Source organism: Xiphophorus maculatus, chromosome 11 (assembly GCF_002775205.1).
Source record: "Xiphophorus maculatus strain JP 163 A chromosome 11, X_maculatus-5.0-male, whole genome shotgun sequence".
Classification (NCBI taxonomy): Eukaryota; Metazoa; Chordata; class Actinopteri; order Cyprinodontiformes; family Poeciliidae; genus Xiphophorus; species Xiphophorus maculatus.
Window position 1 is genome coordinate 11,925,733 of NC_036453.1, and position 18,132 is coordinate 11,943,864.

The window sequence follows — 18,132 nt, forward strand, 5'->3', positions numbered from 1 at the left end:
AAAATAGCTCAAGTGCTGTACGATTGGTTGGAGAACAACTGTTAACTGATTATTTTTTGCGGGGTGGATTTAAGGCCAGACTTTGATTAGGCCATTCTAACCTAATTGCTGTCTGCCTGGAAGCAAAACCTTCATGTAGTTCATGTTTGAACAGTTTATGTAGTTTTAGCAATAAATTTCACCACAAGTGGCCCTTCTGAGTACATTCATGAGTTTAATGTGGCCCAAAATAAAACTAACTCGCAAGTAACTTTTTAACACAGTACAGGATCTTGTTTTAAGCAAAAATAAAATCCTTAATATTTATGAAAAAGGTCCAGATTGTTTCAATTATAATAAAACCTTTTCCCCATATTATAAGTGAAATAATTTGCCAGTAGAACTAGAACATTTTGATCAGTGTTATGGATTTTTTTTTAAGTTAAAACAAGATCATGCTGAAAAGTTACTTGTACATTTGAAATTATACAAAACTATATTTGCACTAGACTAGAACATACATTGTTGCAGTTTTTTTCTGTAAAACAAAGATTTTATAATAGAATAAAAAACAGACATGGCACAAACAAATGTTTTCAGTTTTTTCACCAGTATTTATTTACAGTTCATGATCTTTTTTGCTTCTGTAGTAAAAAGTCAACTCCTGTTTAGTTGCGACCTGATTTTGTTCTGCAAAATTTCATTAGAATCATTATTCTCCAAACAAAAAGCCTCCAATCTAAATCTTAGTGTCTGCTGCTTAAATAAAAAAGGACCTGAGAGAACGTTGAACTGAAGAGCTGCCCTGCGACCCGACCCCCAACACTCATGGTGTCTTCCTCTCAGCAGGGAGGAACGACGCGCCGCTTTCGGATGCATTCCCAGATCCAGCTGGGAGAGACCCTCTGGGCCCGGCTGCCCCCCTCCGGGTCGCCCAGCGTGTGTGTAGCCGAGGCGGAGTCGTAATCCGGCACCAGGTCCCCGTCGTACGCCACAAAGTACCGCCGCAGTCTGTCGAAGTCCTGAACGGAGACGGGGAGGAAGAGCTTGACCCCGCTGAAGATGTCCAGCAGCGACTGGAAGGAGCACAGACTCTGATTCAAACCTGATGAGCTGCAGGTACAAAGTTCACTGCAAAACTGAAATCTGCTGGATCTTAGTGTTGATTTTCCCTTGTTTTTTTTCCTAGACCTACTTTCTCACAATGAGGTGTTTGTGGTAGAGCATTTCTCTTATTTTAAGTGTGTTGTTAAAATTTCAAATCATTTAAAAGATCTTAAAATACTTAAGGAAAAACTGTCATGTTCATTGAAATCAAGAAGCTCCTAATAGAAATAAACTGAAGTTAAATGAACGGGTTCTCAGTGCAGCTCCAGGGAGAAACAGAACAACCTTTACATCGCTTTAATCGGAATTATGTTTAGTTTCTATTCAACTTTTCACAGAGCTTCGTCTTGTTACAATATTCAGATTTCTTCCTTAAATGAAGCTTTTATCCAGATTTTAATACAAGTAGGGGAGTTTATAACATATTTTGTTCCCTACTAAAGTACACTGCAAAAACACAAAATCTTACCAAGTATTTTTAGTCTAGTCTCTAATGCAAATATCTTTACTTACTTTTACTAAGACAAAACTAACTTACAAGTAACTTCTCAGCAAGATATAGGAGCTTATTTTAACACAGTAGTTCCTGAAAATTGATCAGAAAAGTACTAGTTGCACTGGCACATTTTACTTAAAACATAGAAAAGATGTCTAGTTAAAAATGAAATAATCTGCCAGTGGAACTGATACTTTTTTCTAAATAAATTTTGAGGAATTACTTTTACTTAAACTCTTGTCAGTCAGTGCAGTTGAAACTAGGCAATAATAAGTGGTAAGATTGTGTTTTTGCAGTACAGCTAAAATGTTGCTCGTTAATATTGGGTATTTAAAGTTAAATAATCATAAAAAGAGGTTCACATTTTATTTAATATCTGAAAATAACTGAGCAGCAGCCCACTGGTAGATATGATTCATAACATTTTCTAACTGAAAACTAGCTGCAGATCATTCAAAAGTCTGTTAAATAAATGTTCCTGAAAAATCAGTTTATTCCCCTTCAAGTTGAGAATTTAAACTTTGATTTAAGAACAATGGATTTATCATAGTAGACAAAACATGTCTAGACAATTTAAACTCATGTGAGCTGGACTTTTATATTTTTTAAGGGAGAATCTTAAATAAAAACATAGAATTGTATTCATTTTGATTTTTGACTGAACTGATTGTACACATTAAAATAAATTTCTAATCGCATTAAAACTACAACGTCTGTTTCTTTGGACAACTAAAAGTGTTCAGGTTGACCCGGTTAGATGAAGACATTTTGGACCAACCTTGTCGTTCCTCGGCTGCAGCAGCTGGGAAGACGCTTTGTTTTGTCCGTTGCTCTGAACGCTCTCCTTCACCTGCAGCAGAGGGACGCCTTATCGCACCTCTCCCCCCGCTGAGTGTGTGTAAATGTTGTGAAGTGTGTGTCGCGGTGCAGCTAGTACCTTCTTGGCGCTGGAGGCCTCAGAGGTGGGAGTGCGGGGTTTTGATTTTACAGCCTTTGGTTTGGTAGGGGTGCTGCTACCTGTGAAGGAAAGCAAGAAGAAACCATTTTCTACTATTAATTTAGGTGTTCAATCACTATCTATGTCTCCATCGACATTTGAACTTCTAAAATGGTGCAGAAAAGAAAAGAAAAAAAACAACTAAATCATTTGTGTTTTCATCTACTGGTTTGGAACAAATCAACCAGATGGTGGCGCTGCGTATGGCTGTAATAAACAGGAAGTAGAGGTTGCAAACTTTCACATCTCTGATCTAATTTTAGAACATGAACCAAAGTAAACTCCCAACAAGTTGCCTGTCAGATGCTCCAGCAACTGTCTGTAACTCATGACGCTGCGACTACTTGTGCCCTCTGGTGGTCATTCTGGGCATGTACATCCCAATGCCCGGATCATTGGGGGTTTTTTAACCCTTTGGTCAGAAAGAAACTCTACTTTGAGTTTTGCAGAAGTTTCTTCCCCTAAAGCAAACCAGGACCTCTTTAATAAAACAGAAGAATGTTTGGAAATTGTGCTTGGAGTACCTACAAAGAGGCTGAGGACCAACAGCAGCTGAAAAACTTCAAGTTGCCTCCTTATAAATAATCTACAACACTGCTGAGCCTGAGGACTGCAACCAAAGTTGGTTCCCATCGCAATTTCAGAACAATTGGAAATTCAGTTTAAGACTTTTTTTTTGCTTGTTTGAGATTCTCACTGAGCATCCACAGCCTCCCACCCTGTTGACAGCACCATAGAAGTAGATTAACTCTCTACTGCAGCAATGTAATCTCTGATAATCATTGTTGTCACAATTATTGGCATTCCAACATTTCCAATAAGATAAACTTAATAAAAGGCTGCAAAGAGAACTCTGGGTTATCAAAACCTTGGAATAAATAATCATAGCTTTATTATCTGAAGGACCATGTTGCTTTCACAACTCTGGACCAATTACTGAGGGCCAAACAGGGTTTCTGCACGTTTTACCAACTCAATTCGAGACTTTTTATGACCTTTACAAACAAATTTAAGACCCTGTATCACAACAGAAATTTACAGAAAAAATGGCATATTTTACTACTCTGTAAACTCAAAGAGCTTATGGCTTTTTCTGCACAGAATGAGAAAACTGGTGATAAATTTGCACTTCTCTATGACAAATGCAAAAAAAAATTAAAAATAGGTATAGCAAAGGTATATTAGCAGCAAGTTAGTGGTAGCCTCAACTGCCTTGAGTCACACAAAGTAATGTAGATGTCTGCACACGACTCAAACTTTTGCCTGACAAAAAAATCCTACAAGAAAAACATTAAAAACGACGTAGAATATGCAGGATTAAATAGCCCTGCCACCTCTAAATTCACTTATTTTAAACCCACTTACAGTGTAAGGCCTTAATTGTCAAAATACAAATGTAAGATTTTAAGGATGCAGACACCCTTCCAAAACGCCTCATTGGATTCTGAAAGTTTCGGACCTTATAAGTTTTTTTATTACGTAAAAGGAGGCTCGGTGGTTCACAGTCCTCTTGCTGGAGGGAATGCGGTGTGGTCTCTGCAAACTGCTTTCATATCTTTTGGGACTGAGCTGCAGATAATCTTTTCAGCTGACTGTCTGCAGCTGAAGACCTTCTGGAAGGATGCTAATCGAGTAATCTATGAAATTCTGGGCATAACTTTAGTCTTTTCATTTCCTGCCATGTACCTCGGAATACGTCCTGAAGGACTCAGTAATAACATGCCTTTTGAAGATATTTATGATTGTAAACAAGAAGGTGATAGCTAAATGTTGGCTCCAGTTTAAACCTCCCACTCTGAAGCTTCTTGTGAATATTATAAACCTGATCCACAATATGGAAATGTTGACTTTTATAATACATCTCCAGAAGAAGAAAGGAGAGAAACTTTGGGGAAAAAATGGGATCGTTTTATAGCCAGACATGTAACTTTTGTGATTCCATGCCATTCTGATTGACAGGCACTTAGGATTTTTCCTCTTTTTTTTTTTTACAGTGAAATGTCTATAAAATTATAATGGTCATCAGTGTGACTGTCTGCTACCTGTCCTAGCCCTCATGTTTGGTTGTGTGTACTTGTATGTATAAAAATAATAAAAGTAAAAAAAAAAGGTTTCCACTCTCCTGTCATGCACAGTATTACCACCAGGGGGAGCAATGATTGTGGCAGATTTTAAAGTGATTTTCTTTCCAGGAAATCAATACTCTGCTGCAATAAAAGCAGATCTGAACAGATTTCTGAGATTTCTACCAGAGGTGCCTTTAAGTTTGACCGACACTGTGATAATCTGACCAATCGGACTCACTCGTCTTTTTGGCCGGAGCGCTCCTGCTGGATGAGGACGACGGCGAGTTTCCCCCGCTGTCTCCTCCCGATGAGCCTTTGTCGTCGGACGTGGAAGGACCCGCCGTCACTTTAAAGTCGCAGTTCTCCTTCGAAATGCGAAACAGCTCCTGGGCAGAAGGATGGAAAGGTTAGAGGTCGGGTGTCTGGATCTCCTTCAACCCTTCTATCAGTTCTTCTGATGGCCATTTTGTTCGAACTAAGCAGGAAGAGCCTGGCTGAGTCAATGTTGAAGTGGTACCCTGAGCTGGTGCAGGTTGGTGGCCGTCTTCCAGTCCTTGTCGTCGCGGATTCGCGTCATGCGGGGGAAGCGGATGGAGATGCCGTCGGCGGTGTGCATTTCTGATTTGGAAAACTCTGCGCCGGTGATCTCCCAGACTGGCGCTTGCTGCAGGGAAGGAAACGGAGGCAAGCAGGTAGATCAGAGACACGGCCCACCGTTGTTCCAGACGCTTTTAACAGTTATTTCTCATCAAATAGAATAAGTTGTTTTATAAAGTATTTAGCAAACGATATCTCCTACGGCAGAAATTATGTTAAATTAAATTATATGAATGCAAAATGTTTTTAGTACTCTTTTGCATCCTGAGAGACCTGACAAAAACCAAACTGTTTGTAGATTTACATCTAGGAAGAATGCACATCTTGCATATAAAAACTTTTTTCTTATTGTAATTTCTTATGCTGTCAGTAGCTGCGTTTCCAATACCAGTACACTCAAAGCTTTGTCGATATTCTGCTAGTGTCAAAAAGACAATATCGCAGTTGTGGTGCTTCCATTAAATAAAAAATGCATTTAAAAACACATTTGAATAAGTTTGTTCACACGATAAGTCATTTGTCATCTTTGTAGTTTGCACCCGTGGCAACATCTAGGTGTTGGTCACCTGACCTGTGTGATGCAAAAAAAAGTGTTTCCATTGCAGTTTTGCAAAATAAACCAATTTTGAAGCAGATAAAAATCACCTCATTCAAGGGCAAAAACCTTTTTGATTAGCAAATTTATCTTTGAAATGTCGAATTGCACAATGATATGGAAACTCAGCTAGTGACGAAGACTATTCTGACTGGAAAACATCTGCAATTTTCTCATCTCATTTAAGTCATAGTTTATACAAATCTGATCATAAACATTTGTGTGATAGAATCCTGCTCCTCCTCCATGGGAACAGTGTGGTTTAGCAACCATGACTCATTGCGTAGTAATGGCACCAGCAGATGCACATCACTGGCTATCGTGTCTAATGGATGATGTCCTATCTAGTAATGTACATCTATACATCTAAAGGTTCACCAGGACTGGACTTGAAGACCTCTACTCTAAACCGGACCTCAGCATGTTAAAATCTCACCTCAGGGTCACGGATAATGAAATCAGGATAATAGTTCTTGACAATTTTCAACCAGCTGGGAATTTTCCCGGGTTCCTGCACACACAGAGACATGACAGATTAATATTTGTCAGTATTGCATCAGCTCCATATTCCAGCAGCCTCTAAGTGGGTCCTCCTCTGACCTTGCTGATTTTGATCACATCCAGCTCCTTCTGGAGTCGGGCCAGCATGGCGTCATCGTATCCTCCGGAGCACTTGGTCACCGTGCACCACTTCTTCGAGTCCGGGTCGTAGCAGCCCATCAGAAAGCTAGACATGATGCCCCCTGGTGGACAAAAAGGGGGATTTATTCTCCCCTCTACCTCCCTACATTTGTTGTTCCTGCTTTTTTACGTCGTCTTTAAACCTCATGAGATGTTTCATTAGCCCTGCTTTGAGAGTTGAACCCCCGTTGTTGTGTTCCCAGTTTTATTTCACACCCATTACCCCCCCTCATAAATCTCCCTCTCCCAGTGGCATCCTCGCCTTATGCATTACATTACATCTGCATATTTTTCACATGAAGTACTCCGATGCTCATTTGTATTCCCAGCACAGTACTGTGTTGCACTGCTGCCAGCAGAACACGCAGTCCTTCTTTATGCACTCAGTGACCACAAAAAAGTCAAAGAACCCCCCCCACAAAAAAAAAAGAGAGTCCTGACAGAGAAATGTATCGATTACATTGGCAAGGAGTTGGTGAGATGGTGGCACTGCAAAAACAAAGACTTACTAAGTACCGTAATGTCTAGTTTCTAGTGCAAATATCTTAGTACACTTGAACCAAGACAAAACAAACTGACAAGTAACTTTTCAGCAATATATATTAGCTTGTTTTAAGTCGATAATTCCTTAGTATTGATGAAACAGTGCTAGTTCCATTCACAGATTATTTCACTTTTGACATTTTTCCAACATTTTTTAATTTAATGTGATGATGAGGACATCTAAACACCTCACAGGAATATTTGATCTCAACCGTTTACAGACCGTTTGATCCTTTTCCGTAGAAGGCACCGAGCACCACCAGGTCTGCTGTGTCGGCCATCGCTCCCTCGTTCAAATAATCCTTCTTCACCTTCAGCCAGTGTCGCTTCCCCGGCTCATAGCTTCCCTGAAACACAGAAGAAGCCCCGCTGGATTAATTCACCACTTCAGCTACAGCTGAAACCAGAACCTTAAAGACACTGAAACACACATAACCTTGTTATTTTCACCATCTGACATGAAATCAGACCAAGGTTTGACATTAGGATTCTAACAAACCTAATGTTTTAGGTTTGAAGAGTGTGAATGCGTAATCGAAGTCTGATGTGGACCAAAAAACACCAACTCCAGTCCACCTAGAAACTTAGGTGTCAGTTCGGTTTGAATGCATATGTGAATAAATGCCAAGCAGGCTGGAGACCGCTCCAAAAGCAGGAAGCGATTACAGCACAGGCCATTCTGGGCAAATACAAAACAAGCACGCTAGTCTGGCACCAGAAGGAGAAATGGCTTGTGGTCTTTTACCAAAGACAAAAGAGAAATCATACAACCGCTAAACTCTGACGCCACTCCATTTTTGTTTACATCTTGTGAAGAAGGAAGTTGCGCTCAGAGGTTTTCATGGTTTCTTCAGTGGTTCTTGGGGCAGCGCCACCACAGGCGAGGAGGGGAACGGGTTTTTCAATGGAATGGGTCAATATTAATCAAACCTTTTCATTGAAGATATTTTAGAATGCAACTGTGCCAAATACTGAGAAAATGTGTGTGAACTTCTATATTTGAAGGAATTGAAGAAAAGAAATTTGCAAACAGACACCATCTTGCTGATCCAAGCAGACCTAAAGCCTGCAGGTTTCAACTGTTCACAGATCAACCCGACAACGTTTTTCTCTCCACTGACCTTTACGTCTTTCAGCACCAGGCCTTCCAGTCCTTCTCTGATGACGCGAGTTATCATCTCCGCCAGGTCTCCTGCCCTCTAAACCGCACACAGACAGGATATAAATCCGCAGGTTTATGCAGAGACGAAGCAGAAAGCCTGACTCAGCACTTACCGTGACGTGCTTCATCTCTGAGAAGAGGATCCTGTTTGGGACTTCCACCATGTTGTCGTCCAGGAACTTCCTGCGTTCGCAGAGCGGCCTGGAGGACACGGCGCCAGTAGAGAAGAGTAAGCCAACTTCAAATTATTCATTTGTGTGTGGGATCACCAAACCGCAGATTACAACCAAGTTAATTCCCTCCACATTTTCCTTTTCAAAACTCCAAAATCTACATTTTCTGTTGATTTCTGGGCTATTTTTGATCGCACAAGTAGGAGAAGAGGGATTGACTTAAATGCTGTACAATTTTCAACTTGACTTAACTTCATCTTGACAGCTTATAAAGGTGAGGAAAATTAATTCATGTTTTTTAGTACATTTCTCAGATTGAAAAGTAAGAAATTTTCTAAATAAACAAACTCAAATTTTGAGACTAATCTCAGGAATTTTCTCAAAAAAAAAAAAAAACTTGGAAATTTCTGAGTTTCAAAAGTCAAACTTCTGACTTTTGAAATTTGATCAAATTATATTTTATGCCTCTTATTTAGTGGAAATCTTGATGTTGATGAGACTTTCTCCAAAATGATAACCTTTTTCAATCTTTATAGCTCCACTGTTGTGATTGAGGCTCCAACATTCACAATTAACATTGAAATAAAATCCAGTCTCAAGATCTGGTTTGAGGTGATTCCTCTGGAACCTGTTAGAGGAAAAATATCCCAACTTCAGAAGATGTGCTTTTAACTTAACAGAGCTCTGTGGTTCCTCCTGTCAGTATGACAGTCGGGGTGAGGAGGCGCCATGTTAGAAAGACGAATTGGAAGCTGCAGGATCTTCAGAACAAACAGGTCATGATGCTAGGCCCACTGATTATCTGAGTGGAGACAGGATCAATATAATCAGTTTAAAAGCTAAAATAAATGGTTATATGCCAGACATGGAAAACTGGGATGCACTCCAGGCCAGGATGTTCAGAATTTAGGTCTCATGGCATCTCGCTGTGTCAACATTGCAGCCAGTAGACTGAGGGAAATACAGCTCCGTTTTGTAGCAGTTCAAGAGCTGCCCAGCTTTTATCGCTTCGCAAAAAAATTTATCAGCACAGAAACTCCAAAGTACACAAAGAAGCTCTGTGGTTCCCTCACCAGCATTGCACCTCACTGATATATATATATACTTTTGTCATAGCACCCCCAAGAATTTAAAACTACTTTCACCCCTGCTTAAGGGTAACAGGATGCAGTATAGTTGGTGGCAGGTGTGACTTCCAGGAGATAGAAGGATGAAATATAAGATGTGGTAAACTGTTTATAAATATGAGGATTTGTGTTTATTCAGTTAAATCCTGGTTATTTCATGGAAAAAGGAAAAACTTACCTTTCCATCAAACTCACACCGTTGAAGTAAATGCAGTCGAACACAAACAGACCCACTTTGGCGTCTTGAAAGGCAGCTTTCTGAGAGAAAGAGAAGGTTTGAAGTCTGACTACAATGACTGAATCAATAGAGAAAAAGAAAAGAGCAGGGAGAGGTTCTTACCTTGTGAACACCCAGAGTGCCAAACGGCAGCGGTTTGCTGGTCTTTGTGTCAATCAGCAGGACTTCAGCGTCCAGAATCATGCTGTGGCCGCCAGGGAAGGCCTGAGGGATGTACTCTTTGAAATGGGCCACCTGAAATGCAAAACTTTTATTATCTTATTGCTCAACATCTGGGAGAAAACATTTCCACATCTGGTTGGATTCAAATAGTTTTGATAATGACTGGTTTTAGGATTTCAGATTCAGATTTTAGGATTTCAAAATGGTAGCAAATTTCTGTCATAAGGTTTAAAACTCTGAGGAGACAGTAGGGAGCCACATAGTTGTAGTGAAACAGCTAAAATCCCAACTCTAACTCTGCTTTTCTCACTGGAAATAATTCAGTCACTTCTACTGTGTTTCCATTAATCAGAATAATTGTAAAATCACAGAAAACTGTTGTAATTACACTCCAGTCTCTCCCCCACTTCACTAACCTTTCATTACCATAAACTGTCCAATTACAGACCTTAAGTACTTAATCAGCTGTTTGGATGACAGGCTGAATTGGTAAGGAGCTTCCAGGGAGCTAAAACTGCTCCTCACACACCAAAATAAGTCCAAATTCAAGCTTCTAGAAAACATTTTCACTGCACTTTTATACTTTAGTCCACACTGCACCTCCATCTAGTGGACAGAAAGCGCAAAAGCATGACAAGTAACTAGTTTAGGTGTAATGTTGAAACGTGGGACTTTTAAAGTTGCAGATCTTGCAGAGACAAACTGATGCCAGACTAACAGGACCGACCTTGTGGGGCAGCACCGGCTTGAGGCTGCGGCTGAAGTAGCTGAAGGTGTTTCCGTTCTTGTGGACCTGAACGCGCTCGCCGTCGTATTTTATCTCCGAGTACATCCCGTTGGGACATTTCTTCATGGCGTACTCGATGGATTTACACGCCTCGGCCTGGAATCAGACAGACAAGCTTCTATGCGTTTTATTGGATTTTATGTGACAGATCAACACAAAGTTGTGAATATTTGTTGCGTGATGAGAAAAACGGATGATGAATAAGTGTGACATCCGTTTGTTTTCACCACAAATTAAAACTAATTACAGCTAAAACGATTATTTAAATAATTGTCAACTACTAACGACATCACTTACTGATTTAGTGTTGATTAATCTTGAGATCAATCTAAAATTTTCTAGAAAAAAAAACTAGGAAATTTCAGAGCTTGAGAAGTCAATTTTGAATATTTTCAACTTTTGAAATTCAGGGGAAAAAAAGGATTTCTGCCAAAAAACTGGAAAATTTGTATCTGCAGTGGCCCTAATGTGCTGCCGTATTCAGCCGTACTTCCCCACTCGAAAGAGGTAATAAATGTTAGAACTAAAGAGAGAGATAAGCTTAAGAATGAGAGAGTAACTTAGCAGTCTGTTACCTAAGCCGTGATAGAAAAGGAAACCCAGAAATGTTCATAAAGTGTGATGTCACAGAGTCGGGCCTCACCAGCATCGGCTGGACGGGCGTCATGAGCGACGCCTCCACGGTCAGGAGCTTCCTGGGTCCAGAGCCGCTGGTGGCATCCTGCTGGTTCCTCAGAACCCTCTCGATCACGTCGCCAAGGTTACGGGAGGCCTTGAAGGCGTCGTACGCGTTTGGATCTACCGCGTCCAACCTGAGTGAAAGAGCAGAAGTTTGTAAACTCAATCTGTTCATGTAGGCGGCGCACCGGGATGAACACTTACACGTGTTTGGCGCCAGCGCTCATCTTCAAGTCGTGCTTAATTAGCCTGATGATGCATTTCAGGTCGTTGCTGGTGCATCTGGGAAAGAGAAGCAGGATCTTTTCTTCACGGTCACATGAAGCTCAGTCATGCATTTAGTGCAAACCTTAGTTTGCACTAAATGTTCTGGTAGGTTCTGCCTCCCAGTCTGACAGGACAAAATGTTACTTTTTGGCGATGCTCTCCAGCTCGCTCTGCTGCTCGTCCTCCTTTGTGAGCTGAGCGAGGCGCATCAGGAACGCATCTACTTCCTGGATTGTTAGGAGGCTCTTGGCAGCGGGAGGAAAACATTTGCTCTCCTCGAAGAAAATCCTCACCGTTTCTGACACGTCGCCCTTCAGAGAGAAAAAAAACAACAACACAAGAATGGGAGCAGTTTGAAACAGGGATGAACAAATATGACTGTTTGGGCTGAGAGACGTTTTTCTCACTGCTGACATCGCTCCTCTGTTTCAGTTAAACACTCCACAATCCTGCACTGCATTACCACTAGCTATGTTTCCATTCGAGGCTATATGAACTACAGCGTTCATCACTATGCTTAGCGGTAGCATTATAACGATAAAAATGACAATAAGAACTATTTATTAAATCTTTTTTAGACAACTGTATGGCTCTGTGTCACAGCATCACAGCTCCACCAACACAAACACTGCACTTGAAAACATTCCCATTTGTAATGTGCTTCTTTTAGGACACCAGTTACATAATAAAGTGTGATTTGTATCACTAAGCTCTTCATAGTAAGTGCATTTAATCGTATTTGCATATTTATTTATGCTTTCATTAAGCAAACAGTGGAGTAAAATTTATCTTGATATATGGACAGTTTTGGGGACTTTAAACAAATGGAATTCATTGTGACAACAAAAAAAATGTAATTCTCATAAGAAATTTATTACGAATGAAGTTTTTTAAAAGTAAATTCACATGACAACTGCATGCTACTGTCACATAACCAACACACCGCTCTCCAGAAACGCATAAAGGCAACAAAATGAAAACAAACATTGGTTATTAGTATCGGCCCAGGAACGATACTTTGACGCAAAAAATAATAAAAAGAACTAAAAAAAAATCATCTGATTCAGATATTGATGTCGATATTTTGTGCATCGCTGGTTCAAAAGATGCTTTCACAGCATTTATCGTATCATTTATCATAAATTTCTTGAAATAATTTTGATTTATCATTTAAAAAAAATCCAGTTAATGAAGCCAAAACCCCCTAAACTGTCCATATTGTTGGGAATTTTAGTCTGCTTTCCCCACTGGTTCTTCAATAAAAGCACCAATGAGTTAAAAAATGTCATTAAATGCAGTTATGACCCGCAGTTTAATGATTTAGATCAAACTTCTTTACTTGACTGGTGTCCTAAAGAAGCGTCTAACAAAAAGGAATGTTTTTCAAGAGCTGTATTTGTGTTTGACGGAATAAATAGTTCTTATTGTCATTTTTATTCTTATCACAGTAGTAAAAATATTATGATAAAACTTTAAGTCCACATTCCCCACCTCTATTTTACAGACACGAACATCTATCTGTATCAGTAACCTGAAACGTAGAGGATTTCTCTGAAGGTTTTGTACAGAAAGGGCTAAAAGCCTGACATCAGGTTCTGGTTTATCCATGAAGGCTGCTGGACAGACCTGCTCCAGATCTCGCACCATGTCCTCCTGGTTGGACCTGAATATGCGGCTGAAGAGTTTTACTATCTGCTTATCGTTCAGGTTGTAAACACTTTTAACCACGCCTGGCAGCAGCAGCTTCACCGTCAGGTAAAGATCTCCGTGAAATTTATCTGTTAAATAAAAAAAACACAAACAGGGTAAAATCTCTCAATATAAAAAACAAACAAACAAAAAGAAATAGTAAACTAAAGTTAAGGCCAACCTCCTCCTGTGCCCTTCTTCAGGAACTTCTCTATAATCTGTGTCTTGCTGTTGTAGCTGTTGTTTTCAGCCACCATTGCGCAGAGTTTGCGAAACTCCCTGAAGAGGCAGTCTTTGTGCTGGGCGTCGCAGAGCTGAGTGGACAGGGCGCTGCCGGAGCCGGCTTTGGCCGCCGGGGACGTCGACAGTCCGGGGCTGCTGGAGCTGCTGGAGCTGCCGGAGCTGCCAGCCTTCGCAGCTGATGACAGAATGAAACAGAGCGGTAGAAGAAAAAAAAAAAAGAACATTTTTACACTTTCTAACTCTGACAAATCTGCCAGTTCTACTCCCTGCGTGGCTTTAGCGCTAAAGTTATGGCCAAAGTTTCAAAACTAAAAGGAATCCTGTTTTTCTGACAATAACGCTTATGCAATAACGCTTGATCATTTGTAGCCAAGGATGCATTTGCATCTAAATAAATACTTCTAAAAGTTGACATATAAAAAGCTCAACCCTTTCTCAACTTATTAAATTGTAGGGCTGAGCTGATTATTTTAATTTAACTGATTAATAATAGGATAGCAAAAGGTGCCTGAAGGTTTTTCGTTTTTGTACATAATTTAAACAAGGTGACTAGCTAATACTAATACAGCCACTCGAGGAGTTCTGGGTAAAACATATTTGCAGACAATGTAAGTTTGTTTTATTTTAAATGCAAAATGCATATTCATTTGACCAGTTTTGGCTTAATTACTACTCAGAGTGTTATTTCAACAAATGGCCTTTTTTTGAGTCTCTATATTCCAGTTAGCAACTAATCAATCTAACTGTGCCAAAAGGAAAAATCACACACGGGAAACACAATCAGTGTTGCCAGATCTTGAGAGGGAAACAAGCAACCAGCTCTATGAAAACAACCCCAAAAAATCTAAACTGACAACCACGCAAATCCAAAACACTTTACAGTGGTTTTACATTTTTCTGTAGAAAGTCAAACCCAAATAATCATCTTCACATTCAAAAGCAAGCCCCCCAAAAAAAACAATTCAACTCAATACATTTGCAATTGACTTTAAGAAAAAGAAAAACAAACAAGCCCAAAGTTGCTTTTAATAAAGCTGACTTGGCAACAATGAACATGTTAAGGATAAAGTCTCTTATCACCTCATGTGTTTTCAATTTCACACTGATTGGAAAGTACAAAAGAAATGTGTTTGGATCCGACTGCTTCTAGTCCGTTTAGGCGGCCAACAGGTTTCAGGGAAAATCCACAGCTGTTTGTACCTGAAGCCCCTGGTGACCAGTTCATGTCTAAACCATTTGTGTGAAAGTCATTTTAAAATTCATGCTGTTTATTTAACTTTCACAAAGTTTTAATTCTGTTTTAACCAAAACTTTGCGTTTCTGAGATTATGTTTACAGCAAACTCCATGTCATTTCTCTAAACTGCATCATCAAAATATAATTTCAGGTAAGGGCAGCACTGAAAGACACTTTAGTGGCATTATTCCAGTGTGAATGTATTTTACCTGTGAAGCCAGAAAACTTCCTCGGAGCATTGACAGAAGGGTCAGCAGGGGGCGCCATAAGCTGACCAGTGGTGTTCAACTTGGCCTGGACCTTCTTTTTAGGACTTGCATTGACTTTGGCCATCAGGTCTAAACAAAACAAGAGGTTTGACAACAATAGAAGTTGAAAAAAAAGACTCGAGCATTAAATTTAGTTTTAGAGAATGACTTCTACATGCCTTCATAAGTGTTTTGATTCTCAGTTATTTCACCTCAACCTTAATGGATATTATGAAGCCAAACTTTTTTTCTACCAAAAGTTAAGAGGTTAACTTTCATGCCGAGTGTCGATGACATGTATTGATAAACCCGCTGATTTACCAGGTGAGATGGCAAATCTTGAACCAGCAACATTTAAAGATTCATAATGGAAAAAAAAGTCAGTGGTTTTACAGGGTTGCTCAAATTTAAAGGCTTTTGAAGACCATTATTAATAAAATGTAAGACCTATATCACAGCAGAGATGTACAAAAGAAATGCAGGATGGGATGCAAAACATTTTAACATTTCTGCTGGTTTTTGTAGCTCTTAGCAGCAGCTTTGTGCTTCTCACATTGCTAATGGCTCTTGCTAGTAAGTATTAACAGCTTGCTGCTGCTATTCTTAATCGCTTTGAGTAATAAGACATAGCGAGTCAAAATGTCTGCACATAATTCAAACTTTTGCATTTTGCCTATTTAACTTAAATAGAATGGGATTTTCATTAACTTAAGGTGAATAAGACATTTTAAGGCCTTAATTTTAGATAAAGGAATTGAACACCCCGTTTAGATTTAGATTAAGGAGTAGGTAATTTATCGGCTGTCTGCTGCACCTGAAACGTGTTTATTAATGAGCTCTTTGTCCTCCTCCTGCAGCTCCTCCCAGCCCTCCAGCTCCGTCAGGTCCTCGATCTTCTTCGTCGTGGCTCTTGCCCTCTCCAGCTTCTCAAATATGCACTTCACGTGATACCACTCTTTCATCTCGCCAGCAGACTCGCTGAAAGGGTTTGGCACGACTTTCCCTATGCGCACGACGCCCTTCTGGATCTTGTCCTTGCATTTCTTGCACCCCGCCGTGCCACGTTTGGCGTATTCCACCAGGAAGCGTTGTTCCGACATATCTGGCCACTCAGAAAAGCACCGGTGAATTGAAGTCCAGGGAGCGTGTCTTTTTTGAAGGTGTTGTATATGGGATGCTAAGGATTTTCGCTGATAAGAGGTAGATGAAATTGGAAATGTTCTGCACAACGCTGAAGCTTGTTTAAATCGGATTAGTGTGCCAAAAGGTTGTCGGCCCACACAGACAGTCTTCTGTACCAAGAAAATAAGATGCCTCTGCATGTAGTTGTGACTGTGGGGAAGTTGGAGCCTAAACCAGAAAAAAACAAATAGTTAAAGAAGAGGCTAATTTTGATCAGTTTCAAATCCCACATGAGTAAGAACCAGATACGAACTGAAAGTAGCTGGAAGACACAAATGAAAGGTGGTCAGAATAAGGAGAGGAGTGTAGCAACTGCAACAAACGATTATCATGTGGAACAAACATCCAATAATCAGAGAGGATAGAGTTATATTTTGAAGTTGTGTATAACCTTTCACCCTCAAAGAATGAAAGAAAAATTCATAAATTCAAACTTGTGCACTCAATTCAAGTCTTCAAGTCACTGAAGTTGTATTGTGTGATATTTCTTTTTTGAAAGGAGATTCGACTTAAAACAAAAATTATGATTTTACATTTTTTTACTGCGGCTGAAAAGAATGTCTCCCCCCAAAAAACTCTGTAAAGTTTACTATTGTCTTAAGACAAAATTGGATCAGCTCTTAAATTTGGATGTCATTTTATTGACGAAGGATTCAGTGGCCTTTCCAAATAACACACACTCCTCTGAAAACTATAAGAGTAGGAAAAGGCTGCCGAGCTCCACAGAAGAAAGTTGGTTCAAACATTTGATAAACTGTTTGCAATATACCTCATATTTTAACTGATTTGTCTTTTGTTATAAAGATTTAAATCAATGAAACTTGTATTTGTTTATTTGTTCAATGTTTCGCTGTTTTGACTGAAATCTTAGTATTTTACTTAAACAGAAATTCAGCATCTGTTAGTATTTCTAGTAGGGACTTTTAGACAGTGTAAGTATCCAATTTAATGTATTTTTTGGTCACGGTCTTTTATTTTCTAAGCGAAAATTTTAACAAAGATACAAGTAAGCTGAATGCCACAAAGACAACTAGAAATTAGCATTAGCATTAGTTGTAGACAGTGCTATCCTGTACTGGCTACAACTGACGTGACAAAATAAACGAAACATAACATTGTTGAACAATATCTAAAATGTAGCCGATAATTACACTTGAATGTTTTTACTGTACCGTGTAGAAGACGCGTAAAAGGAGATGATACAAGTGAACCTGCTACCTCCTCATTGTTATTTAGCAAACAGCTAACTGCCCCGTGTCAGTGGTGCATTTAGACCTACTATATAGTTGTTAGTACTTCCGGTTTTCATTTACAAAATAAAAGTTGTTCATGAAATTAAAATGAAATGTCACATATTATTATGTAAAATCTTCTGTCACTGCTGTGTGTGACATAAGATGCTATGTATGTTAAAATTATGTTACGTATACAAAAAAAATTATCCCAAGATTATGCAACTGGAAAACCACGCAGACAATGAGAGTCACTGGGTTTGTGCCAAACCAGACGTTAGTCAGTAACTTCATTTTAACTGGATAAGCCACTAACATCCGGTAAGTCCCTGTGTAACGTTCATTAGCTTGATGCAACACAACGTAACTGCTAGCTACAAGCTGCACTGCAGACCGTAGCCAGGGGTCCCAAAAGTGGGTCCTCGAGGGCCGGCATCCTGCAAGTTTTAGTTCTCTCCCTGGTTTAACGCACCTGGATCCAATGATGGCTCGTTAGAGGCCAAAGAAGAACACTGACATGCTGAAAAGGTTGTTGGTACCACCAGGGAGAGAACTAAAACATGCAGGATGCCGGCCCTCGAGGACCCACCTTGGGGACCCCTGCTAGACAAACAATGCTTGTCGGTTCAACAATTTTACTTTTGACC

The 18,132-nt window shown here is 39.7% G+C and overlaps 2 protein-coding genes across 4 annotated transcripts in view; one reads left to right on the top strand and one right to left on the bottom strand.

The window, feature by feature from the left end:
• The window catches only part of rad51d (RAD51 paralog D), a 22,213-nt gene extending 21,297 nt beyond the window's left edge, over positions 1–916 (top strand). For both annotated transcript variants that reach the window (XM_005809322.2, XM_023342319.1), the window contains one exon: positions 829–916. The gene's annotated coding sequence lies outside the window, so the exon portion shown is untranslated. The remainder of the gene's footprint in view (positions 1–828) is intronic.
• lig3 (DNA ligase 3) lies at positions 573–17,538 on the bottom strand. Of its 2 annotated transcripts, XM_014472614.2 has the most exons (21): positions 17,426–17,538; positions 15,886–16,421; positions 15,033–15,161; positions 13,526–13,762; positions 13,282–13,433; positions 11,800–11,966; positions 11,593–11,670; positions 11,354–11,522; positions 10,651–10,806; positions 9,864–9,995; positions 9,702–9,781; positions 8,337–8,424; positions 8,183–8,260; positions 7,285–7,408; positions 6,438–6,580; positions 6,274–6,348; positions 5,163–5,309; positions 4,884–5,031; positions 2,520–2,599; positions 2,361–2,432; positions 573–1,055 (listed from the first exon to the last, which is right to left on the bottom strand). In XM_014472614.2, the coding sequence occupies exons 2-21, from the start codon at positions 16,391–16,393 to the stop codon at positions 822–824; spliced, it is 2,997 nt and encodes a 998-aa protein (XP_014328100.1). In that variant the 5' UTR covers positions 16,394–16,421; positions 17,426–17,538; the 3' UTR covers positions 573–821. The 2 variants fall into 2 exon arrangements, with proteins under 2 accessions (XP_014328100.1, XP_023198086.1); XM_023342318.1 differs by lacking the exon at positions 2,361–2,432.
• Positions 17,539–18,132: the final 594 nt, after the last annotated feature.

Bases quoted from the DNA above. Each gene is read 5' to 3' on its own strand.
- lig3 (XM_014472614.2), bottom strand. From the start codon at position 16,393: ATGCAGAGGCATCTTATTTTCTTGGTACAGAAGACTGTCTGTGTGGGC. The intron at 15,162-15,885 runs GTGCAGCAGACA...TGTTTTGTTTAG, and splicing joins CATTAATAAACACGTTTCAG to ACCTGATGGCCAAAGTCAAT. The intron at 1,056-2,360 runs GTTGGTCCAAAA...TGCTCCTTCCAG, and splicing joins TGCAGCCGAGGAACGACAAG to TCGCTGCTGGACATCTTCAG.